Source organism: Salmo trutta, chromosome 15 (genome assembly GCF_901001165.1).
Source record: "Salmo trutta chromosome 15, fSalTru1.1, whole genome shotgun sequence".
NCBI classification, from domain to species: Eukaryota; Metazoa; Chordata; class Actinopteri; order Salmoniformes; family Salmonidae; genus Salmo; species Salmo trutta.
In genome coordinates this window covers 8092557-8120252 of record NC_042971.1, presented here as the reverse complement: position 1 = coordinate 8120252, position 27696 = coordinate 8092557, and the positions used below count along the sequence as shown (strand labels likewise).

General features: G+C 42.0%; 1 protein-coding gene across 1 annotated transcript; it reads right to left on the bottom strand.

Moving 5' to 3' along the window:
- Nucleotides 1–815: 815 nt before the first annotated feature.
- Nucleotides 816–12334, bottom strand: LOC115149620 (sialoadhesin-like). The gene is made up of 6 exons (XM_029692572.1): nt 12118–12334; nt 5159–5236; nt 1789–2133; nt 1136–1390; nt 875–900; nt 816–821 (listed from the first exon to the last, which is right to left on the bottom strand). The coding sequence occupies exons 2-6, from the start codon at nt 5211–5213 to the stop codon at nt 816–818; spliced, it is 687 nt and encodes a 228-aa protein (XP_029548432.1). The 5' UTR covers nt 5214–5236; nt 12118–12334.
- Between the last annotated feature and the right edge of the window lie 15362 nt (nt 12335–27696).

The window sequence follows — 27696 nt, the reverse complement described above, 5'->3', positions numbered from 1 at the left end:
CACTGTCTGTGCTGCAGCAGGGGTCATGGCCATGCCTGAGATGTTGACATACACTGCACTAGAGTCTCCCTGACGGAGAGAGAGAACAGACAATATAAATAGACCTGGGGACAGACAGCATGAAGAGTGGAAATTTCCCACAAAGCAACAAAAATGATCTTCCATCTGTCTGAACAGACTCACCTGTCCGTCGTCTGCTGTGTGTCTTGTGTCAGAGGTGGATTTGGAGGCCTTCTTCCTGTTTTATAAATGAACGAATGAATGAATGAACAAATTAATGAAGATAATAAAGTGAAATAATCTTTAAAATATGCATTTTCACTCACCTGAACCACATGAAGCCAGAGAGACATGAAGCCAGTATGACACCCAGAACAACCACTATGATTCCTACAGCAGCAGTTACAACTGAGGTTTGTTTCTCTAAAAGATAATATAGATGATATGAGTACATGTTATTATGAACTGAAAATTAATATACTGCAATACAGGACATTAATGCAATACTTGTATGTATAAGACTATGTATAGTTTTAAACCAAAATTGTAATGATGCAAACTAGAAGAAGATTACCTTGAAACATCATTTCTTATTGAACATCATTTTGTATTGAAGTATTGAAGATGTAACTTCACCTGCTATAATGATCATCAGAGCTGTAGAGTTATTAGATGCTATTGTATTCTGGGCCTCACAGTAGTATTCTCCTCTGTCCTCAGAGCTGATGTTAGTGATGCTGTAACTCTGTCCTGATGCTTTTGGTGAGGTAACATTCTTCTTGTACCAGGTGTATTTGTCCACGGGTGGGTTGGATTCACTGCTGCAGGTCAGAGTCACTGAACTGCCCTCCATTATTTCACCAGAGGGACTGACTGACACTGAGGTGTTCCTTGGGCCATCTGGTGTAAAAGACCAGATTCATTTATAGCAAAATTTGTGTTTACATTTTACAGGTGAGTTTGAAATCATTTAATTCAGAGTAAAAGACAATCAGAAAAATAATAATTAAAAAGAATGATGATATGGTGGTAATACAAAAATATTTATTCATATTTATTCATATGGAAAACAATCTATTCCCAATTCAAGAATCAACATAATCAGTATATCAAATTAAACCCACAATGTACTGACATGTGACAGTGAGAGTCTCTTCAGCAGAGGGGAGATCCTCACGGCTTTCTACAGCACAGGAGTATCTGCCTGTATCCTCACTGCTGACTGAGAATAGGATATAGACAGGAGAGGAGGTGTTGCTGTTTGGTATAGGCTGTCCATTCTTATACCAACTGTAGGCTGTGATGGGGTCCAGTGTACATTTGGTTCTACATATCAGTGTGACATTCTCCCTCTCTGACACAGATGTAGGATCCATCTCCAACACAACATCTAGAGTATGAGGAAACAAATCATTATTCTCCTCCTTTGTGTCTGTATAGCTGCCCTTTATAAGGTAATTATAGTCATTCATTAATGAATTTGATTTATTTAGCCAGGATAGTCAACTCTGTAATACTTTCCACTGTTTTCCAGGAAGTATTGGGTTCAATAGAGTCAATTTAAACAGATTTTAACACAACATTCTCATTAGCATACATGCTAAAATCACAGCATACACTGAAGCACACACATCATATGCTTTAGCATACATACAGAACCACACTCACATTACAACTATCTAGATAGATGTGAGATGAGTGACAGATACTGTAAATACAAACCAAGACAATTTTCTTGAACTAAATGGAATTCAACAGTTGAACTATATCGAATGTACGTAACTGTACCTGTGACAGACAGAGTGACTCCAGGACTGCCAATATATTTCCCTCCGGTCTGATCTGCTAATAATCTGAACTTGTACTCAGCAGAGTCACTCTCTCTCAGGTCTGTGATCCTCAGTGTGTGACAATTCTTCTGATCTCCATGATACTCCAGATGACCTGCATACTCTGGGTCCTGACCTAGATCTTTAGGTTCTTTACCAGTCCCAGATTCAGTGAACCAGAGGGTTGTTGTGACTGTACCACTAGGATATGTATAAGAGCAGTGCAGCTCCACTGTTGACCCCTTCAAGGCACAGATACTTTTCTTGGTGTAAGTCACACTCCAGACATTCTGACCCAGTACCACTGAAACAAGGTCACACAACACAATGCTATCAGAATTAAGCCAATGTATCTCTGTAATGTGTCTGTATCTCTGTAATGTGTCTGTATCTCTGTAATGTGTCTATATCTATGTAATGTGTCTGTATCTCTGTAATGTGTCTCTGTAATGTGTCTGTATCTCTGTAATGTTTCTATCTCTGTAATGTGTCTGTATCTCTATAATGTTTCTATCTCTGTAATGTGTCTGTATCTCTGTAATGTGTCTGTATCTATGTAATGTGTCTGTATCTCTGTAATGTGTCTGTATCTATGTAATGTGTCTGTATCTCTGTAATGTGTCTGTATCTATGTAATGTGTCTGTATCTTTGTAATGTTTCTATCTCTGTAATGTGTCTGTATCTCTATAATGTTTCTATCTCTGTAATGTGTCTGTATCTCTGTAATGTTTCTATATCTGTAATGTGTCTGTATCTCTGTAATGTGTCTGTATCTATGTAATGTGTCTGTATCTCTGTAATGTGTCTGTATCTATGTAATGTGTCTGTATCTCTGTAATGTGTCTGTATCTCTGTAATGTTTCTATATCTGTAATATGTCTGTATCTATGTAATGTGTCTGTATCTCTGTAATGTGTCTGTATCTATGTAATGTGTCTGTATCTCTGTAATGTGTCTGTATCTCTGTAATGTGTCTGTATCTCTGTAATGTGTCTGTATCTCTGTAATGTGTCTGTATCTCTGTAATGTGTCTGTATCTATGTAATGTGTCTGTATCTCTGTAATGTTTCTATCTCTGTAATGTGTCTGTATCTCTATAATGTTTCTATCTCTGTAATGTGTCTGTATCTCTGTAATGTGTCTCTGTAATGTGTCTGTATCTCTATAATGTTTCTATCTCTGTAATGTGTCTGTATCTCTGTAATGTTTCTATATCTGTAATGTGTCTGTATCTCTGTAATGTGTCTGTATCTCTGTAATGTGTCTGTATCTATGTAATGTGTCTGTATCTCTGTAATGTGTCTGTATCTATGTAATGTGTCTGTATCTCTGTAATGTTTCTATATCTGTAATGTGTCTGTATATCTGTAATGTGTCTGTATCTCTGTAATGTGTCTGTGTCTCTGTAATGTGTCTGTATCTATGTAGTGTGTCTGTGTCTCTGTAATGTTTCTATATCTCTGTAATGTGTCTGTATCTCTGTAATGTGTGTCACGTCCTGGCCAATATAAGGGTTAATTGTTATTGTAGTTTGGTCAGGACGTGGCAGAGGGTATTTGTTTTATGTGGTTCGGGGTGGTGTTTTGGTAGAAGGGCGTTTGATTTATTATTTCCGGGTTTTTGGTTTATGGTCTATGTTTATGTATTTCTATGGTTAATGTATTTCTATGTTAGGTTGATTGGGGTTTGGGACTCTCAATTGGAGGCAGGTGCTTCCTCGTTGCCTCTGATTGAGAGTCCTATATATGGGTAATTGTTTGGTGTAGGTTTTTGTGGGAGATTGTTTCTTGTCTAGCGTGTATGAGCCTGAGAAGACTGTTCGGTGATCGTGAGTTTGTTTTGTTGTTTTGGTGTTCATTTTGAGTTTAATAAATGTTCAAGATGAACAAACACAGTCCTGCTGCATTTTGGTCCTCCTTCACCATCGATAACCGTGACAATGTGTCTGTATCTCTGTAATGTGTCTGTATCTCTGTAATGTGTCTGTATCTCTGTAATGTGTTTATATCTGCAATGTGTCTGTATCTATGCAATGTGTCTGTATCTATGCAATGTAAATGTGTTTATGTAAAACATAGGGACCACAATGTAAATAAGTCCCAGACTTTATTGTCCTTTAAATCAACAATCCTGGTCACTGTAAATAAACTGTGTGTACATGTACATGTATTTTTTTTAACTGACCAATAAAATAAATCAATCCAAACTGTGCAGCAGCCATTTGATGAATGGAAAGAGACATTTGTTACAAAACACCAAAAAGTTGAATAACATTCAGAGATTGTCAAGCCTTCCATACTGGGTAAGCCTACAAGGTAAGGTGGGATCCTATTTGTTCAGATTTATTGTGGTTTTAAAAACGTAAACCATGCTATAGAAGTGCTCCAAGTCGTTATGCTTTTGTTTATTGGTTGTGTGGTGCATTGGCACAGAAACCTGTTGGTAGAAAATGTGAATATATTTTATATAATTATAAATATGGCATCAAAATTTTGAAAATCTGATTTCCCCCTGGCTGATCACTGTCTGGAGCCGGCTCTGATCGTAGTGTAATGAAATAGGCAGGGAGAGTGAGCTCATCCGTGGTGGTCGGCGAACCCTGAACCTTCTGGCCAATATCCCTGTGTGCCATTGACTGTGCCACAAAAGCATGCTGAAGCGGCAAAGTCAATTTTCACATGAATAAACACACAGTTGCTATGTAATGATTACTAACTGGGTGGGTTGAGATGATTAAATATAAAAGCACTAAACCCTCTCTCTAAAAGCTTCACTTATACAAACGTTTTACTTGAACCCTAAATGGTTCTCCAGTAGATTACTAAGAAAAGCTCATCCATTGTTTAAAAATGGCCTTTTTGCCTTTGTGCAGATTGCCATGTCTCATTTTAGATTAATTGAAAATGATACTTTTTTCAAAGTATCTGTCTTTTTCAAACAAGCATTGCAGAGCTGGCTACAATTTCAATTTCATCCCCCTGAAAAGGGAGAACAAATATTACAACAAATATTATGGCTGAACTCAAATGTGCTGGTTGATAAAATACCTGTAATTATGGGAAAGATATTTGAACGTTGTGGATGCTTGTGCTTTTTTTTCACCTTAAAGATGCATCAATTTCTAAATGAGTAGGGTTTGTCCACACCATGTTGCCATAGTTGGTGAGTTGAGTGTGAAACCACAGACAAGAATCACTCAGTGAGGTGTGAAAGATACCTATTTAAAGGGAAGTGGAGACGCCTAACACCAGAATAACATTATGATTCATATCCTTTAGAAATGTCTGTAGAGAAACAGAACAACTAAAAGATAAGAATGAGACCATACCTGTCACAGACCAGAGAAATACCAGCAACACACTTCCTGCTGTTCTCAAGGCCATTGTTGCATCTCCCACCCTGCAGTCTTAGATACATAAACAACAACTCACTCTACAGCAGGTGAATAACTCCACCTGATACATTGAAGTAGAAACTGTAAATGGGGTACAGGGCCTCATTACTGAAAATGAACCAGGCTCATATTGTGTTGTGTTGTATTGTGCTATATGGTTGTCTGTGTGAATACTGTCTGTCTGTAAGTCTATTGCACTATGTATGTAATGTGTGTGACGTGTTGCATGTTTGTCTTCGTCTGTCTATTTAAGATGACATGCTGTCTGATCCAAAAACTATTTCCTAATGGATACAATAAAGTCATCAACATCACAAACAACAAAAACAATCACTTATTGAACAGATGTGTAGAACTGTAAACACATATTTCAACATTGATTGTTGTGAAGCTGTTTATTCTCAGATCCCCAGATACAGGAGGATAAATGTTCAATTCTCTATGGTCCGTCAAGCTGTACAGCAGCCTAAAGACTGACCACCAGGTTCAATGATAACTCCTATCCCCAAGCTGTGAGGCTAAACAACAATTGACTCTCTCACACACACACACACACACACACACACACACACACACACACACACACACACACACACACACACACACACACACACACACACACACACACACACACACACACACACACACACACACACACACACACACACACACACACACACACACAGACACCATCTGTAGTGAAGGCCCATAAGGCCCATAGAGTCTGTATCAAAGTCTAGAGAGCTGGTTGTTATGGATGTAGAAAAGTTAAAACACACATCCTACACAGTATAGATGTCAACCCTACTCCCTATCAGTCCCAGTATAGATGTCAACCCTACTCCCTATCAGTCACAGTATAGATGTCAACCCTACTCCCTATCAGTCCCAGTATAGATGTCAACCCTACTCCCTATCAGTCACAGTATAGATGTCAACCCTACTCCCTATCAGTCCCAGTATAGATGTCAACCCTACTCCCTATCAGTCCCAGTATAGATGTCAACCCTACTCCCTATCAGTCCCAGTATAGATGTCAACCCTACTCCCTATCAGTCACAGTATAGATGTCAACCCTACTCCCTATCAGTCCCAGTATAGATGTCAACCCTACTCCCTATCAGTCCCAGTATAGATGTCAACCCTACTCCCTATCAGTCCCAGTATAGATGTCAACCCTACTCCCTATCAGTCCCAGTATAGATGTCAACCCTACTCCCTATCAGTCCCAGTATAGATGTCAACCCTACTCCCTATCAGTCCCAGTATAGATGTCAACCCTACTCCCTATCAGTCCCAGTATAGATGTCAACCCTACTCCCTATCAGTCACAGTATAGATGTCAACCCTACTCCCTATCAGTCACAGTATAGATGTCAACCCTACTCCCTATCAGTCCCAGTATAGATGTCAACCCTACTCCCTATCAGTCCCAGTATAGATGTCAACCCTACTCCCTATCAGTCCCAGTATAGATGTCAACCCTACTCCCTATCAGTCACAGTATAGATGTCAACCCTACTCCCTATCAGTCCCAGTATAGATGTCAACCCTACTCCCTATCAGTCCCAGTATAGATGTCAACCCTACTCCCTATCAGTCCCAGTATAGATGTCAACCCTACTCCCTATCAGTCCCAGTATAGATGTCAACCCTACTCCCTATCAGTCCCAGTATAGATGTCAACCCTACTCCCTATCAGTCCCAGTATAGATGTCAACCCTACTCAGTTTGGTCCTAAAGGACCCTCAGATAAATCCACTGTGTCATTCACACACATTCCAACACTCCTCCACTGAGACATTTTATGAATACAGGCCCTGATGTAACAACCAAAACTGTCTCACCCTGATCTGTTTCACCTGTCTTGTGCTTGTCTCCACCCGCCCTCCAGGTGTCGCCAGTTTCCCCCCTTATCCCCTGTGTATTTATACAGTGGTGGAAAAGTACCCAATTGTCATACTTGAGTAAAAGTGAGTCACCCAGTAAAATATGACTTGAGTAAAAGTCTAAAAGTATTTGGTTTTAAATAATATGATATAAAGTATCAAAAATAAATGTAATTGCAAAAATATACTTAAGTATCAAAAGTAAAAGTATGAATCATTTCAAATTCCTTGTTAAGCAAACCAGATGGCACAACTGTTTGTGTTTTGTTTGTATGTGCAGATAGCCAGGGGCACACTCCAACACTCAGAAATCATTCAGAAACAAAGCGTTTGTGTTTAGTGAGTTTTCACATCAGAAGCAGTAGGGATGACCAGGGATGTTCTCTTGATAAGTGCGTGAATTGGACCTTTTCTGTCCTGCTAAGCATTCAAAATTTCTGACACCCAAAATTGTCAGGGAAAATGTATTGAGTAATAAGTACATTATTTTCTTTTAGGAATGTAGTGAAGTAAAAGTGAAAGTTGTCAAAAATAAAAATAGTAAAATAAAGTACAGATACCCCAAAACAACTACTTCAGGAGTACTTGAAAGTATTTTTACTCAAGTACTTTACACCACTGCCTTTATACCTGTATTTTCTGTTTGTCTGTTGCCAGTTCGTCTCGCCAAGCCTACCAGCCTGGTTCTCCCTAGCCCCTGTTTCTCCCTAGCCCCTGTTTCTCCCTAGCCCCTGTTTCTCCCTAGCCCCTGGTTCTCCCTAGCCCCTGGTTCTCCCTAGCCCCTGTTTCTCCCTAGCCCCTGTTTCTCCCTAGCCCCTGGTTCTCCCTAGCCCCTGGTTCTCCCTAGCCCCTGTTTCTCCCTAGCCCCTGGTTCTCCCTAGCCCCTGGTTCTCCCTAGCCCCTGTTTCTCCCTAGCCCCTGGTTCTCCCTAGCCCCTGGTTCTCCCTAGCCCCTGTTTCTCCCTAGCCCCTGTTTCCCCCTAGCCCCTGTTTCTCCCTAGCCCCTGGTTCTCCCTAGCCCCTGGTTCTCCCTAGCCCCTGTTTTTCTAGTTTTTCTGGTTTTGACCACTCTGCCTGTCCTGACCCTGAGCCTGCCTGCCGTTCTGTACCTTACTGACTCTACCCTGGATTACTGACCTCTGCCTGCCCTTGACCTGTCGTCTGCCTGCCCCCTGTTTTGTTAATAAACATCTGTTATTCAAACTGTCTGCATCTGGGTCTTATCTGACACAGTTCTGATCCAAAACACAGCTCAAAACATAACAAGAAGTAAAATTATACATTACCCTCAAGAATATGACTAATGACTAAAATCAAATAACCCAAAACTATTTTTCAAGATATTGTCACGCGTACTTATAGAGTGAAGTGAAGGAGAGAGGTCCTGTACAGAGAGTCAACCAGTTGATACATATTTAAAGTAGTCAGGGCACAAGTAGCTGATGCAGAACTGTCCTTTCCTCTTTAAGTCATTAACATGCATGACGACGAGAACAACATGTCAGAGAAGGGAGGTTACTGTATTAGAATGGGCCCTACATTTCTAAAATGGACAAAATGTCCCCCATTTCCACTTTTATTTAAATACAGAACCATGTTAACAATATGTTGACTATTCTTTATGGAATGTTTATAATATCTTAGAATGTGTTGCCTTGTCCCTCTGAGTTCTACATGGAACAGGTCAAAGTTCCATTTACATTTGGTCAGTTCCATGAAGTCATTCATTCTATTCTATAAACACATTCAATTTACACTCCTCATCAGCTGCATCAAAGTGATACTGAAGGTTCAGTGTTCTAGACTAGAGCTCTCCCTACTGGCATCTCAGCATTACTGTAGTGTCTCTTCGTACGATGGGCAGTAATATAATGCCTCGATCATATTCAGTTACACTGGCTTCTTCCCAAATGGCACCCTATGTCAAAAGTAGTACACTATTAAGGGAACAGGGTGCCATTTGGGAGAGAACCACTGTTGGCCATCGTGTATAGTACTGGTACCTAATAATAATGTCCTCAATAATGTTGGGCTAATAACAACATAACAAACTAATGAAACGCAACACTGGCGTTAAAAAGTAAAATTTAAGCAAACAAAAATTGATGTCTGTTCTGTAGAACATGCAGCTATCATATTCTGTTCCACTGTTGGCCCTTGTGAACAGCAGATGGCAAGCAGTGGATAGCAGCCGATTTACGGGCTCCTGACCTACTCCGCTATTTTGTGTCTTTTTTGTGCTGATTTTAACTTTACTCTGACCGAAAACAGCTTCCGGACATCAGAACAGTGATCATTTAACTTGATATGGACAAACATTTCTACCTCAACGAGATGGCAAATTATGGACGTTCTGCTTACTCCGGACCAGGCCCTAATCCCCCGGGACTCGAAAGAGGAAGTGGCGGCAATAGAGAGGCAAGCGAGCAGGCATCCTGACGAGATTACGTTGGCGATCAAATAGACCACCATTGTCCTCTGTTCTATTGTAAATAAGATTGTGTTCTTAACTGACTTTCCTAGTTAAATAAAGGTTAAATACAAAATGTATTTAATAAATTAATATTGGCGAACGTGCAGTCACTGGAGAACAAACTGGATGAGCTATGTTCTAACCTATCACTGGAAAACTGTAATACGTTTTTCTTGAGTTGTGGCTGAATGAGGACCTGGATATACATCTTGCTGGTTTTTCTACACAAAAATGTTTTGCTTTCTAGAACCTTAAAGGGTTATTTGGCTGATGCCATAGGAGAACCCTTTGAAGAATCCTTTTAGGTTCCAGGAAGAACCTTTTTGAATTACAGGTAGAACCTTTTTGGGTTCCATGTAGAACCCTTTCCACAGAGTGTTCTACATGTAAACGAAAGGGGTTCTACCTAGAACCAAAAAGGGTGCTCCTATTGGGACAGCCGAGGAACCCTTTTGGAACCCTTTTCTCTAAGAGCATCTTCAAGAATGGATGGCAGACTCTGGTAAGTCGAAGGGAGGAGGGGTGTGTCTCTTTGTTAAGGAAGTCTCAAGTTTTTGCTTGCCTGAGTTAGAATACCTTGTGATAAGCAGTAAACAATACTGTTTACCAAGAGAGTTTTCATCTACACTGAACAAAAATATAAATGCAACATGCAAAATATTTTAAGATTTTACTGACTTACAGTTCATATAAGGAAATCTGTTAATTTAAATAAATGTATTAGGACCTAATAGATTTCATATGACTGGGAATACACATATGCATCTGTTGGTCACAGATACCTTAAAAAAAGTAGGGGCATGGATCAGAAAACTAGTCAGTATCTGGTGTGACCACTTTTTGTCTCATGCAGCGCGACATCTCCTTTGCATAGAGTTGATCAGGCCTGTCGAATGTTGTCCAACTAATCTTTAATGGCTGTGAGAAGTTGCTGAATATTGGCAAGAACTGGAACATGTTGTCGTACACGTCGATCCAGAGCATCCAAAGCATTCTCAATAGGACAGTGGTGAGTATGCAGGCCATAGAAGAACTGGGACATTTTCAGCTTCCAGAAATTGTGTATGATTCTTGCGACATGGGGATATGCATTATGATGCTGAAACATGAGGTGATGGCGGTGGATGAATAGCACAAAAATGGGCCTCAGGATCTCGTCACAGTATCTCTCTGTATTCAAATTGACATCGATAAAATGCAATTGTGTTCGTTGTCCATAGCTTATGCCTAACCATACCATAACCCCACTGCCACCATGGGGTATACTGTTCACAACGTTGGCATCAGCAAAACGCTTGCCCAGACTACGCCATACACGCTGTCTGCTATCTGCCCGGTACAGTTGAAACCGGGATTCATCCGTGAAGAGCACACTTCTCCAGCATGCCAGTGGCCATCGAAGGTGAGTATTTGCCCACTGAAGTTGATTACGATGCCAAACAGCAATCAGGTCAAAATATGCAGTTCTGTCCTTGAGCAAGGCAGTTAACACCCAACAACAACTGATCCCTGGTGCCGATGATGTCGATTAAGGCAGATCCCACAGTGTTGCTCTGTTTCAGAGGGGTTGGGTTAACTGTAGAAGAAGTTTACAATTGGTTCATTCATCCCCCTCCTCTCCCCTGTAACTATTTCCCAGGTCGTTACTGTAAATGAGAACGTGTTCTCAATCAACTTACCTGGTAAAATAACGGATAAATAAAATAAAGAAGACACATTTTAGTTGAATTCATTTAGTTGTGCAACTGACTGGGTATCCCTCTTTCCCTTACATGTGTGTACATTTTTATTTTACCTTTATTTAACTAGGCAAGTCAGTTAAGAACAACTTCTTATTTTCAATGACGGCCTACCGGGGAACAGTGGGTTAACTGCCTTGTTCAGGGGGCAGAATGACCGATTTGTACCTTGTCAGCCCAGGGATTCAATCTGCAACCTTTCAGTTACGAGTCCAACACTCTAACCACTAGGCTACCTGCCGACCCATAACCACCTCAATTATTTCATACCCCTGCACATCAACTAGGTACTGGTAAATAGACATGTTGTTTTTTACTCATTATTGTTATTTGTTATTCACTGTGTATTTATTCCTTGTGTCACTATTTAAAATGTTTTTACTCTGCATTGTTGGAAATGGACCCGTTAGTAAACATTTCAATCCACCGTCACTGTGTCTCACGTAAATAATACTCCTAAACACAACCCTCCATCACTGTGTTTCATATTAATACTGTATTAACACCCAATCCCCTCTTACTTTAGCCCATTTTCAAACACGTCTCCACAAAAATCTATTACTGTCAGAGTCCTTAAAATAGCAGGCAAAAGTATTATATATGAAACCACATGTACAATACTGTATCAGATTAATATGCAGAAATACATCTACAGAGTATACTGTACATAACAGAAAAACAAAACAACATACATTCCAATAGCATCGCCATGCACATAACAGGATACAGAAGTTCATGGTTACAAACAAATGATAAAATATACATATTTTAAGATATCGTCAAGCATACTTACAGAGTGAAGGGTAGACGTGTTGTAAGTTAACTTACTGTCAGTAAACAGACACTGAGTGTGAAGTTTGAGATCTGTGGTTAACCCAACATTGAAGTAGTCTGTGTCCATAGAGTTTAATAGAGGGCGCACTTGCTTCAAAACTAAAGCCATTGAATACAAACTTTCAGTTGGTTTACCGACTGTCATTAAAGTTATGGAAGTTGAAGAAGAAGACATTAACTACTTTAAAATGGAGATAGTTCTCAATTGCTCTTCTCATTCTGTTGCAGACGACATAATGACAAATATGCATAGATGGACCCTCTAGACAAATCTATGTCAGGAACTAAGAAGCTGATGCAGAGAGGGCTTCCTTCCTCAGTCACACATACAGTGTTCGAGAGCATCAAAACTGTGATGCATCGTGGGTAAATTGTGACTGACTGACTGACTGACTGACTGAGTGAGTGAGTAGTTATTTATCATGCAAGGTAATTTGTAGATCTCAACTCGTCTATAAAGTCGGCTGCAATGTCAAACACTCCTACATTTACATAACATTATAGCATTTGTAGCAAAAATCTCATTCAAATCATGGGACCGATAATATGATTTGTCAGATTAACATTAGCACATCATGTTCAAATCATCTATAAGTGACTTTGTTGAGCTTCACATTGAATTTTATACATTTGGATGATTTGGACATGATTTGGACATGATAAAATGACTAAAAGAAATGTGCAAAAAATGCTAATATTGGTCGGATGACTTGAATGGGATTTGTGCCACAAATGCTAAAACATTAGCAAGTGGAAACAGTACCAGGGGAAACTAAACCAAAGCATGGATTGCTGACATACCATGTCCATAGACTACTAAAAGGTTAAGGAAACCAATGTGTCGTTTAGTAATTTGGATGAACTATCTCTTTCAAGTTAATTTACTGGAAAATATTCTAGATATCATAGCAATATGTTAGTTCTCTTCTGTCCAGGTTCAGTGGTGGTTTTCTCCCCTGGATGGTTTGAGCTGTGAACGTGTCACTGTGGGAGTCCCTCACACTCAGAGACAGAGGAAACACAGTGTGTGTGTGTGGGGGGGGGTCTTTTTCTCTCTCATACTATATACAAAATAAACACATATATTAATACATTAATACATACGTATTGCCAGTGTATCATAGTCAGAGCCCTTGGTTCTCATGTTCAGAGCTGTGCACGAGTCATTGATAGCGTCAGGACGGACACTGTTGAGATAGAGAGCTGTGCCAAGGTGACAGTGAAAATGGTAGAAAATAGACTATTTTGGCACAGTAAATTAATGTCACCAGGTGTGGGGGTGGAATTTTAACTAATATAATCATATGTGTGTCTGCTGTGGCATCACTTCCTCCTGTGGATCTCCTGTAAAGAGGGACCGAGTGAGATCTGCTCTCTAGTGACCTCCAGTGGAAGTTGATATATATCACATGTAAACCTGGCTATGGAACACTGACCTCTTCATCGTGCTGGACACAGACCAGTGTGTGTTGAATACAGAAGATGGAGATATGACAGGGTGAACCAGGAAAGAAGAAAATGAAACAATATTTATTTAAATAGTTTTATAATTGTGTCTTATGGTATAATAAGTGTGTAACATTGTTCATGATTATTTATGTTTGTTGACCTGTGTGATTATCAGTGAATATATGAAAATTAGGTGTAGTTACACTGAACGTCCACAACACCAGAAGAAGAGTTGAGACGTCCATATTTATTCTGGGCCTCACAGTAGTATTCTCCTCTGTCCTCAGAGCTGATGTTAGTGATGCTGTAACTCTGTCCTGATGCTTTTGGTGAGGTAACATTCTTCTTGTACCAGGTGTATTTGTCCACAGGTGGGTTGGATTCACAGCTGCAGGTCAGAGTCACTGAACTGCCCTCCACTATTTCACCAGAGGGACTGACTGACACTGAGGTGTTCCTTGGACCATCTGGTGTTGAAGATGACAGAAAAAACAACTCATATAACATGTAAGGCACCAAGAGATGATGTAAATTAGTATAGATTAGTATATTACTGTCACGAGAATTTTATCCCAATGTTCTAACCGAATTATTTTATAGCTTTGACCAATCCCCGAGGTTTGTAAGACCCTGGGTTTAATAATAATTAGGCAAAGACTCAGCTTCTGCAAAAGGTCCGTAAGGTTTATTCAGAGAACGTTCTAAAGTCAAAAATGCAAACACAGACATTTATAACTCTCACTCCCTACGCACTCACCCACTCTCACACACACACACACACACACACACACACACACACACACACACACACACACACACACACACACACACACACACACACACACACACACACACACACACACACACACACACACACACTGGGTGGGCTGTATCTTTTCCCACTGTTCACATTCCTCGTTTATCACTGTTCTGGCAGTTCCTCGCTGTTCCCTTTCTTCCTAGATTAGAGAGGACTTGACAGGGCCTCTTTCCTGTCGTAAGTTTTTCAGAGTTCCAACCAGGTTTAGTTCAATTGTCCTCTGTGTTTTCTCAGTCACATATTTTTCACCTTTAACTTGTCTCAACCAAACCTTATTGGATTTTAGTTGTAATTATTCTAATACATTTTACATAGTCTAATAATTACGTGTCAGGGTGGAATTCCTTTATCATAAGGCAAAAACTAAAATGTGCACCCCTTTGAGTCCCCAGGACCAGGACTGAGAACCACTGCTCTTCATTGGGACCTCTTCATATGTAGACTGGCTTTCAGCTCTCTTTATCTGAGGACAGACAATAAACAGACTTCATTATAGTCAAATTACACCACACTGAATTTTATGTTACTATTATCTATTATTACTATTATGTTACTATTACTATTATCTCCGTCCTCACTTCTAGGGACAGGAACTACACAAAAGTACCTGCCCTATCCAGAATAGCCTACTCTCTCACTGACAGTTGGGGCTGCTATCCTTTCACCCTCCTCCATGGCTGTTAGCTAGCTACCTACAAATGCATTTGGAGTTTATTTTTTACAGTGATAAATACATCAAGATAGATAGCTAATATGAAGTTAGGTAGATGGTGATATTTCATTCACTTAGCTATCTATCTATACAGTATGTGAAGATGTCTAGATAGCTCATTTAGCAGCTCATTTGAGTTAGCCTGCACTGTAGCTAGTTAGCTAATAATACATCGGGGTTTTTTACATTTTCAAAATCTATTTACTTACTTACTTGAATAGGTTCTCCCAGCCATGTGGACAACTGGAAACAGGGCAGTAAAGTTTGTCACCAGAGTGTTTTAGAGGATATTACTATTGAACTATGTACCCATTTAATAACCAGACCTTCATACAAACTTGCTCTGCTGAATTCTTGACGGAGTCACAATGGGTGGCCTAAGCGGCATCTAGTCCATCTGCTGACTGGACGCAGTTCAGTAAAATGTACATTTTATTTTCAGACAACAAGTTAAAGGGTAGGAAGCATGAGTTTTTACTCACCAGTGTAACAACACAGTGTGGTTAAAGACTTAGTAACTGAGATGTAGTCACGATCTGGTTACCTATAAGTACAAACAGTTATGTTTCTGTTTTAAATTTAAAAGATTAAAATGACATTTTAAATGTTTTCTTTACTCAAGTATGACAATTGGGTACTTTTTTCACCACTGTATTTTTATAACGATCCCTGGTGTCATCCAGCCATTCCTCTGGGTAACCCCGCTGTCTGAAACACTCATCCAGCCGTTCCTCTGGGTAACCCCGCTGTCTGAAACACTCATCCAGCCGTTCCTCTGGGTAACCCCGCTGTCTGAAACACTCATCCAGCCATTCCTCTGGGTAACCCCGCTGTCTGAAACACTCATCCAGCCATTCCTCTGGGTAATCCCGCTGTCTGAAACACTCATCCAGCCATTCCTCTGGGTAACCCCGCTGTCTGAAACACTCATCCAGCCATTCCTCTGGGTAAGCCCGCTGTCTGAAACACTCATCCAGCCATTCCTCTGGGTAACCCCGCTGTCTGAAACACTCATCCAGCCATTCCTCTGGGTAACCCCGCTGTCTGAAACACTCATCCAGCCATTCCTCTGGGTAACCCCGCTGTCTGAAACACTCATCCAGCCATTCCTCTGGGTAACCCCGCTGTCTGAAACACTCATCCAGCCATTCCTCTGGGTAACCCCGCTGTCTGAAACACTCATCCAGCCATTCCTCTGGGTAACCCCGCTGTCTGAAACACTCATCCAGCCATTCCTCTGGGTAACCCCGCTGTCTGAAACACTCATCCAGCCATTCCTCTGTGTAACCCCGCTGTCTGAAACACTCATCCAGCCATTCCTCTGGGTAACCCCGCTGTCTGAAACACTCATCCAGCCATTCCTCTGGGTAACCCCGCTGTCTGAAACACTCATCCAGCCATTCCTCTGGGTAACCCCGCTGTCTGAAACACTCATCCAGCGGTTCCTCTGGGTAACCCCGCTGTCTGAAACACTCATCCAGCCATTCCTCTGGGTAACCCCGCTGTCTGAAACACTCATCCAGCCGTTCCTCTGGGTAACCCCGCTGTCTGAAACACTCAGCTTGACAGTCAGCTTGTTTGTCATAGTCACTCTGTGTACTACAAATGCTGTGAATGTGACTGTATTGGCTGATGGGGAGGATCTCTTTTAGGGGTGTAGGGTGGAAGCTGACTCCGCGTAACAGGGAAGTCCTGTCCATCGGCTTCCTGTATAGGTCTGTGCTAAAACCACCCCCCTCCCTATTAATCAAAATGTCCAGACAACTTGCTTTATGTACATGGAAGGTGAGGGTGAATTTCAGATGTTCACTGCTTGTATTGATGAAGGAGTGGAATCGATGAAGTTCCTCTGCTGTCCCGTGGAATAGATGGAACACGTCATCAATGAAGACTTTTTCAGAACCTGATGAGCTGCTAGAATGGTATGTTAGGGCTGACAATCACATTCTTCTCAAACAACCCCACATACAGATTGGCATAATTAGATGCTATTTTTTAAACTACAATGACCATAATGCACTGCATGCCTACTTGTCTTGTCTGTGTTACTTTTACACCTGCTTTGTAAAAGAGACAGAATAATGCACAATGGTCAATGCTATCTGGGATCCTTGGGACATCCCTACCCTAAACCCTGACCTTAACCCCTACCTAAACCATTTTAAATGTCAACTTTAATGGGCTAGGGACACCCCAAGGATGTATCTCTACCTGAAAATACATGATCTAAATGATTGATTGTTGGTATTCAGCAGTCATAAAGCCTTATTTACTTTAATGAACTACTAAAATTGTGTTTTTTGTCAGACAGCATAGACAGCAGCTCTACACTTTATTGACTGACTGATCCATTCATCCTTCCATCCCTCCTCAGCCTTCCTCTCCTCTGAAGACCCAGTGAGGGTGGAGCTCAGTCAGAGAGCTGTTGAGGGACTGGTTAGGAAGAACACTGCTACAGCCAGAGAGGTGAGAGGTCACACATGGTTTAGATGGTAAATATTTATGTCCCCTTAGTGGTTCATCACGTCAGCAAAAGGTAATATGTTCCATCATCTATGTTCATTTACATTAGTGCAAATTGTCCACTGATATGGATTTCTCACCCCTTTTGGCTGTATGAAAGTTAATTTCCCCTCAGACACACACATTTGTTCTTTGATATAATGAAGGTCATTTGTGTCAAATGTACCTTTCCCCACTCCTTCACCCCATCTCTTTACATTGCTGATGCATATTCAGTGGCCTGACTGTGTCAAAGGCCCATCCTGGTAGATCTGAACCTAATGCAGCTTGGAGTGATCGGATGACAGATGTCACATTTAAGTGCCAGGTGTAACTGAGGCCATAGATGCTCCATATCCATTACTTTGAGAGTTTTATATAATATGACTAAATGTGTTTCTGTGTTGCAGGGACAGTCAAGAAATGGAACAGCAAGGCCACAGAACATGACATAAGCAGAGCTGTGGGAGACCACCTCAAGCCCCTGGTAGAGCCGGGGGTGGTGTTTACCACTCCACCACGCCTTCAGCAGGCTGGAAAAGTGGGATTGATACTGTTTTCATACTAAGATGGACCAAGAGTCTGTTGATTGGTCAGTCATTGGGTTCATTCAATAGCTTTATTTATACAGCACATGTCAGACATGGATGCAACACAATGGCTTCACAGGAAAAAACTATGAAAATTAAACACAAATATTTAGTACACAAATATGAGGATAAAAAACAATAATAACTGAAAGACTAATGAACATTCTATGGAAATGCCATTGATTACAATATTAATTGGATGCAACATCCAACCCAAAATATAAGCAGGTTTTTTAGGAGGGGTTCTGAAAGACACTATGGGGGTGTCCACTGAAAGTTGACTAGTAACAACAACTGGGACCTAAAAGACACCCACCATGAGACCCACTAAATCTGCCCAAGAAGAGGCAAACAAAAGAAAATCCCACACCAAACTTAAAGACAGGAAGTAAACCAAAAAGGTGGAGCAACTAAAGGTGTTGACTCTCCACATGTATCAAGACAACTGGAGCACAGGGCCAGACACTCTTAAATAGAACCTGGACCAGCTCAGGTGAAACACCTTCCCACTAACAAGATGGACAAGCCAGCACAGGTGTAACACATACTGACTAACGAGGTGACACCAATCAGTGCACCCAACACACATTTCAGTTGAATGCATTCAGTTGTACAATCAATCAATCAAATGTATTTATAAAGCCCTTCTTACATCAGCTGATATCTCAAAGTGCTGTACAGAAACCCAGCCTAAAACCCCAAACAGCAAGCAATGCAGGCGTAGAAGCACGGTGGCTAGGAAAAACTCCCTAGAAAGGCCAAAACCAAGGAAGAAACCAGGCTATGAGGGGTGGCCAGTCCTCTTTTGGCTGTGCCGGATGGAGATTATAACTGAACATGGCCAAGATGTTCAAATGTTCATAGATGACCAGCAGGGTCAAATAATAATAATCACAGTGGTTGTCGAGGGTGCAACAGTTCAGCACCTCAGGAGTAAATGTCAGTTGGCTTTTCATAGCCGATCATTCAGAGTATCTCTACAACTTCCATTTCACATAATCATCTACAAAGCTTCACCTTCTACAATATAAACATGGTGTCTACTGGCTACACGTATTTCTAAATAATAATATACAATCATACTTTTTTATCCTTTCTCTTTCTATAGAATCCTAAAACTCACTAGCTTCTAGAACTCTCGTCCCCTTGGAACGAGCCCAAACAAAACTCATCTCCAATACATTTATTGTATATATACAATACAGTGTGTTATCTGGTGTAATGTCAGCTGGCTAGATTGACCAAAACTCTTCCCACATTGACCACAGCTATAAGATTTCTCTCCTGTGTGTGTTCTCTGGTGTAATGTCAGCTGGCTAGATTGACCAAAACTCTTCCCACATTGACCACAGCTATAAGGTTTCTCTCCTGTGTGTGTTCTCTGGTGCACTGTCAGCTCTCCAGATTGACCAAAACTCTTCCCACATTGATCACAACTATAAGGTTTCTCTCATGTGTGTATTCTCTGGTGTTGAGTCAGATGGCAAGATTGACCAAAACTCTTCCCACATTGATCACAGCTATAAGATTTCTCTCCTGTGTGTATTCTCTGGTGTTGAGTCAGATGGCAAGATTGACCAAAACTTATCCCACATTGATCACAGCTATAAGGTTTCTCTCCTGTGTGTGCTCTCTGGTGTAGATTCAGAGAGCCAGATGTAGTAAACTCTTCCCACATTGATCACAGCTGTAAGGTTTCTCTCCTGTGTGTGTTCTCTGTTGAATTTTAATGCCTGATGAGATGAATCTCTTCCCACAGTCAGAGCAGCAGTGAGTTCTCTTCCCTGTGGATCTCTGCAGGTGTTTCTTGAGGTGTTCTGATGTGGAGGGACTCTTCTCTGCCTCGTCAGCATCATGAGGTTGTTGAGGCTCTCCAGAGGACCCACGATAGTCCAGTCTCTCTCCTGTGTGAACAACAAAGTCAGACAGATGATTAAAGGCCCACAACAGCGGTAATCCACTGTAAAAGGTGATGCCAACAGCGGAGCCATGATGTTGGACAACAATTGTCGTCTGTCAATAATGTTAAAATTATTTGACAATTGTCTTAAAATGAGCAAGAAGTCATATTTTGTCTTGTTTTCACATTAGTAGTAACATCGATGATTGTAGGCTATAAATAAGATATTCATGTTGTTGAAATCCTAAGCAGTGTGCCAGACGACTTTTGGTCTCCAATATAGGCCCCTTTCTGTGTTTGCTAAAATTGCAGCATGAGGGCAATTTGATTGCAGAAACTCCTTCCTGCTAATGAGGAAACCGATAGTTATGGATGTACTATATCTGCCTGGAGCAAAAATGGTGAGCAAAGATTTTAGTTTTTCACAATGTATTCTGAACGTGAAAAGGGGAAAACTCAGGGGAGTAACCTCCATTTCCAGGTTGCTTATGAGAGCATTTCACACTACTTTGGATTATAATTGTAAGGCTCGTTTGAATGTAATGTTTAATATAATATTTGCTACAGTATTAAGAATTATGTGTAATTATTGAAGAACCGTGTTAATGACAGTATTCATTTGGGTGTTGTCAATAAAGTTAAGATTTTATTTTTTATTTCACCTATATTTAACCTGTTTAGGATAGGGGGCAGTATTTTCACGGCCGGATAAAAAACGTACCCGATTTAATCTGGTTACTACTCCTGCCCAGAAACTAGAATATGCATGTAATTGTTTGATTTGGATAGAAAACACCCTAAAGTTTCTAAAACTGTTTGAATGGTGTCTGTGAGTGTAACAGAACTCATATGGCAGGCCAAAACCTGAGAAGATTCTATACAGGAAGTGCCCTCTCTGACCATTTCTTGGCCTTCTATAGACTCTTTATCAAAAACAGAGGCTCTCTGCTGTAATGTGACATTTTCTAAGGCTCCCATAGGCTCTCAGAAGGTGCCAGAATGTTGAATGATGACTCTGCAGTCCCTGGCTGAAAAACAGTAGCGCATTTGGATAGTGGTCAATCTGAGAACAATGAAATGGGCGTGCGCATGCACGTGAGAGTCCATTTTACATTTTCAGTCTTTGAACAAAAACAACGTCGCCCGGTCGGAATATTATCGCTATTTTACGAGAAAAATCGCATACAAATGAATTTTAAACAGCGTTTGACATGCTTCGAAGTATGGTAATGGAATATTTTGAAATTGGTTGTCACAATACGCGCCGGCGCGTCACCCGTCGGATAGTGTCTTGAACACAAGAACAAACGCAGCTATTTGGATATAACTATGGATTATTTGGAACCAACCCAACATTTGCTGTTGAAGTAGAAGTCCTGGGAGTGCATTCTGACGAAGAACAGCAAAGGTAATAACATTTTTCTTATAGTAAATCTGAGTTTTGTGAGTACCAAACTTGGTGGGTGTCAAAATAGCTAGCCATGATGGCCGGGCTATCTACTCAGAATATTGCAAAATGTGCTTTCACTGAAAAGCTATTTTAAAATCGGACATAGCGATTGCATAAAGGAGTTCTGTATCTATAGTTCTTAAAATAATTGTTATGTTTTTTGTGAACGTTTATCGTGAGTAATTTATTAAATTCACCGGAAGTTTCGGTGGGTATGCTAGTTCTGAACGCCACATGCTAATGCTAAAAGCTGGTTTTTGATATAAATATGAACGTGATCGAACAAAACAAGCATGCATTGTATAACATAATGTCCTAGGAGTGTCATCTGATGAAGATCATCAAAGGTTACTGCTGCATTCAGCTGTGGTTTTGGTTTTTGTGACATTATATGCTAGCTTGAAAAAAGGGTGTGTGATTATTTCTGGCTGGGTACTCTGCTGACATAATCTAATGTTTTGCTTTCGTTGTAAAGGCTTTTTGTAAAGCCTCCCCTACCTTCCCTATGGCCCTCCTCCTCTCCCCTACCTTCCCTATACCCCCTCCTCTCCCCTACCTTCCCTATACCCCCTCCTCTCCCCTACCTTCCCTATACCCCCTCCTCTCCCCTACCTTCCCTATACCCCCCTCCTCTCCCCTACCTTCCCTATACCCCCTCCTCTCCCCTACCTTCCCTATACCCCCCTCCTCTCCCCTACCTTCCCTATACCCCCTCCTCTCCCTTACCTTCCCTATACCCCCTCCTCTCCCCTGCCTTCCCTATACCCCCTCCTCTCCTGTACCTTCCCTATACCCCCTCCTCTCCCCTACCTTCCCTATACCCCCCCCCTATTATGTTGCATCATCATGTTTATTTGTTTGAATTTTGTCTTTGTTTGTGATCAGGTTAGAAGAGAATGACTCCTCAACCCAAGAGGCCCTGGAGCAGCTGTGATCAAAGAGGATTGACTGTTATGTAAAGGGTCAGAGCCACTGAGTGGACAAAATATTAAGGATACCTTCCTAATTACATAATTATACATTTATGGATTGTTTTATGTAGCCTATTGTTTTCTCTTTATTCAACCTGCCATCTACCCACCTGGGGACTGAGGGTTATGAGAGAACCCCCACATCACTAGCTTCTCTTTATTCAACCTGCCATCTACCCACCTGGGGACTGAGGGTTATGAGAGAACCCCCACATCACTAGCTTCTCTTTATTCAACCTGCCATCTACCCACCTGGGGACTGAGGGTTATGAGAGAACCCCCACATCACTAGCTTCTCTTTATTCAACCTGCCATCTACCCACCTGGGGACTGAGGGTTATGAGAGAACCCCCACATCACTAGCTTCTCTTTATTCAACCTGCCATCTACCCACCTGGGGACTGAGGGTTATGAGAGAACCCCCACATCACTAGCTTCTCTTTATTCAACCTGCCATCTACCCACCTGGGGACTGAGGGTTATGAGAGAACCCCCACATCACTAGCGTCTCTTTATTCAACCTGCCATCTACCCACCTGGGGACTGAGGGTTATGAGAGAACCCCCACATCACTAGCTTCTCTTTATTCAACCTGCCACCTACCCACCTGGGGACTGAGGGTTATGAGAGAACCCCCACATCACTAGCTTCTCTTTATTCAACCTGCCATCTACCCACCTGGGGACTGAGGGTTATGAGAGAACCCCCACATCACTAGCTTCTCTTTATTCAACCTGCCATCTACCCACCTGGGGACTGAGGGTTATGAGAGAACCCCCACATCACTAGCTTCTCTTTATTCAACCTGCCATCTACCCACCTGGGGACTGAGGGTTATGAGAGAACCCCCACATCACTAGCTTCTCTTTATTCAACCTGCCATCTACCCACCTGGGGACTGAGGGTTATGAGAGAACCCCCACATCACTAGCTTCTCTTTATTCAACCTGCCATCTACCCACCTGGGGACTGAGGGTTATGAGAGAACCCCCACATCACTAGCTTCTCTTTATTCAACCTGCCATCTACCCACCTGGGGACTGAGGGTTATGAGAGAACCCCCACATCACTAGCTTCTCTTTATTCAACCTGCCATCTACCCACCTGGGGACTGAGGGTTATGAGAGAACCCCCACATCACTAGCTTCTCTTTATTCAACCTGCCACCTACCCACCTGGGGACTGAGGGTTATGAGAGAACCCCCACATCACTAGCTTGCATGTTCTGCAGCCTTGTAAAGATAAGGAGGGACGACTGGGAGGCAGGTTGGCATTTATTGTCATGAATCTTGTTCTGGAGGCAGGTTGGCATTTATTGTCATGAATCTTGCCCTGGAGGCAGGTTGGTATTTATTGTCATGAATCTTGCCCTGGAGGCAGTTCAGCAAAGTGGTTACTAGCTGGCACAGGCACAAACCATACTACCAATACTTCCCTTAAATTAAGACCATAAAACAACATTATTTTCCACAGCCAATTTTAACTTTGCAGCTGGCATATCTAGAGGAAATCGCACAGTTCTGCTTCCAGGTCAAGATTCATGACAAACGTCAACCTGCGACTGGAAGAGGCAATGTAAAATTAATAACGAAATTGTTTTCACAATTAGCATGCTTTTTCTTGTTAAAAGTGTGTTTTTATTATGAAAAGTACAATATATCCTTGTATACTTGTACAACTATGGAGCGTATGTCCATATATAATTACACAATTTGTTATTCAACATAAAAGACGTACAAGAAATTATCACATTGGTATTTTAACGGTGTTATTGTAAGAGTTTAAATGTTTAAACAGAGGATACATCTAAAACAGGATAAAACAAGTGCAGTATGTTGTGAGAATGTTACTTTAACGTCGACTCATAACGTCACACTATAACTTCATGGGAGTCTTGTGGAAAGACTGCATGTTGTTTTGGGTGGATTGAGTGACGTCTTCAACATTTGCAGAATATTCCTGTAATATTTTCACCTTTGTGGGACCACTTAGTGCTGGAATGAGGTGTCTGTTTGTTCCCAATTCTATCAGAAACGATGGTCCTCATTTGAAGGTCCTGGGTCAAGGTCCTCACAATTATAGGAAGATGCGTATGTCTGAGTGTGTCCAGTCGTGTGTGTGTGTGTGTCCAGCATGTGTGTGTCCAGTGTGTGTGTGTGTGTGTCAGTGCGTGTGAGTCCAGTGTGTTGGTGTGTCAGTGTGTGTGTGTGTGTGTGTTGGTGTGCCCTTGCAATTGTGCCAGTTCAAGTAAAGATGGCAAATGGAAGCAAGTCTGTGTTAACCTATGCGTTTCTCGAATCTGGTAGCTCAGCAACATTTTGTACAGAGAGACTCATGAGGCAGCCGAAAGCTCAAGGCAATGAGATGGAAATTCTGCTACACACAATGGGGCAGGAGCTTTGAGATTAGAGATTGGCAATGTGGAGGGCGTCACATTTCTTGCATTACCAAGGTCTACACCCAGAGTAAGATCCCAGTGACAAGAGAGAGCTCAGAAAGAACTCAAAAGGTGGCCATACCTGAAAGAGGTTCAGTTGAAGGAGATTGACGTCGAACTCCTGATTGGCGTAAATGCTCCAAAGGCAACGGAACCCTGGCAAATCAATAATAGCCAAGGTAACGAACCATATGCAGTGAAAACCATCTTTGGCTGGGTAATGAACGGTCCTCTTAACCACTGTACCATGGCAGAAGAATCTGGATGTCCTATGGCCAATCTTATCTTAATGGCCCATCCTGGGGGTTCTTCTTGTAAATCAATACAACCATGACTTCCCAGAGAGAGAGAGTATGAAGAGAAAAGTAGAGGATCGTAAGATGATGGAGATGGTATCAAGCTCCGTAACCCTCAAAGACCGTCACTACTATTTCCCGTTGCAACAAAGATGAAGTCCTGCCGAACAACCATGACATGGCAGAGCAGCAGGCTCTAAATATTATCAGGAAGTTCAAGAGGGACGAAGGTTACGCTGCAGAGTACAAAGGCTGTGCCAACTCCTTAGCAAGGAAGATCCTTAAGAGCTGTTTCTTCTGCAGGCGGATGCCAGCTAGAGCTGGAGAACAGAAGGTGGCCGACCTTCCACAAGATCGGGTGTTAACTGATTTGCCGCCTTTCACCCATGTGGGAATAGATTACTTTGGCCCCATAAAGGTGAAGCGAGGCCGCGTTCATGTGAAGCAATATGGTGTGTGTCAAGTGTGTGTGTGTGTCAAGTGTGTGTGTGTGTGTCAAGTGTGTGTGTGTGTGTCCAGTGTGTGTGTGTGTGTGTGTCCAGTGTGTGTCCAGTGTGTGTGTGTGTCAAGTGTGTGTGTGTGTGTCCAGTGTGTGTGTGTGTGTGTGTGTCCAGTGTGTGTCCAGTGTGTGTGTGTGTGTGTGTCCAGTGTGTGTGTGTGAGTCCAGTGTGTGTGTGTGTGTGTGTGTGTTTGTCTAGTGTGTGTGTCCAGTGTGTGTGTGTCTGTGTGTATCCAGTGTTTGTGTGTGTGTGTGTGTCCAGTGTGTGTGTTTGTCCACTTTGTTTGTCCAGTGTGTGTGTGTGTGTGTGTGTATTTTTGTTTGACCAGTGTGTGTGTGTGTGTGTGCCCAGTGTGTGTGTGTGTGTGTGTGTGTGTGTGTGTGTGTGTGTCCAGTGTGTGTGTGTGTGTGTGTGTGTGTGTGTGTGTGTGTGTGTGTGTATGTGTGTGTGTGTATGTTTTTGTCTAGTGTGTGTGTGTGTGTGTGTGTGTGTGTGTGTGTTTGTGTGTCCAGAATGTGTTTGTGTGTGTTTGTTCAGTGTGTGTGTTGAGAGTGTGTGTGTCTATTTTGTGTCCAGTGTGTGTGTGTGTTTGTGTGTCCGGTGTGTGTTGAGTGTGTGTGTCCATTTTGTGTCCAGTTTGTGTGTGTTCAGTGTGTGTGTGTTCAGTGTGTGTGTGTTGAGTGTGTGTGTGTGTTCAGTGTGTGTGTGTGTTCAGTGTGTGTGTGTGTGTTCAGTGTGTGTGTGTGTGTGTGTGTGTGTCCAGTGTGTGTGTGTGTGTGTGTGTGTGTCCAGTGTGTGTGTGTGTGTGTGTCCAGTGTGTGTGTGTGTGTGTGTCCAGTGTGTGTGTGTGTGTGTCCAGTGTGTGTGTGTGTGTCAAGTGTGTGTGTGTGTCAAGTGTGTGTGTGTGTGTGTGTCCAGTGTGTGTGTGTGTGTGTCCAGTGTGTGTGTGTGTGTCAAGTGTGTGTGTGTGTGTGTGTGTGTGTGTGTGTGTGTGTGTGTGTGTGTGTGTCCAGTTATTATTTCAGGGACACTGAGTCACCAACATAATGAACCCTAAACCCTGGATAGAGGGGCTCAATGAATGTGGAGGTGAATGTGATCAGGTGGGTCAGTGTGTCAGAGGAGGCTCTATAGAAGGACAGAGTGCCGGCTGACCAGTCCAGATACACTCCTACTCTGTGGGAGCTGGAGGAGGGGACGTCTATGGTAGTGGAGTTATTATTATACCAGGCTCTGTAACTGTTGTCAGAGCAGAACAGACTCCAGGACTTGTCATTGTGTCCAAGACAACAGTCCTCACCCCCTCCTCTCCTGCTGATTCCTTTATATGTCACTCCTATACCAGCCCCCCCACTCCACTCTACCTCCCAGTAACAGCGCCCAGTCAGACCCTCTCTACACAGCACCTGTCTCCAGTCCTCAAATCTCTCTGGGTGATCAGGATACTATGACTAGTATCTATGTGGACCCTACTACAGTTTAACCAGCTCAGCTATAGACTACACCAGCATGACTAGTATCTATGTGGACCCTACTACAGTTTAACCAGCTCAGCTATAGACTACACCAGCATGACTAGTATCTATGTGGACCCTACTACAGTTTAACCAGCTCAGCTATAGACTACACCAGCATGACTAGTATCTATGTGGACCCTACTACAGTTTAACCAGTTCAGCTATAGACTACACCAGCATGACTAGTATCTATGTGGACCCTACTACAGTTTAACCAGCTCAGCTATAGACTACACCAGCATGACTAGTATCTATGTGGACCCTACTACAGTTTAACCAGCTCAGCTATAGACTACACCAGCATGACTAGTATCTATGTGGACCCTACTACAGTTTAACCAGCTCAGCTATAGACTACACCAGCATGACTAGTATCTATGTGGACCCTACTACA

What these genes read in the sequence shown, in the direction of transcription:
- LOC115149620 (XM_029692572.1), bottom strand. Translation starts at nt 5,213, where the DNA reads ATGGCCTTGAGAACAGCAGGAAGTGTGTTGCTGGTATTTCTCTGGTCT. An exon ending in AGTCACTCTGTCTGTCACAG is followed by an intron (nt 1,391 to 1,788) that starts GTACAGTTACGT and finishes CTCATACTCTAG; the next exon opens with ATGTTGTGTTGGAGATGGAT. An exon ending in AGAGACTCTCACTGTCACAT is followed by an intron (nt 901 to 1,135) that starts GTCAGTACATTG and finishes CTTTTACACCAG; the next exon opens with ATGGCCCAAGGAACACCTCA.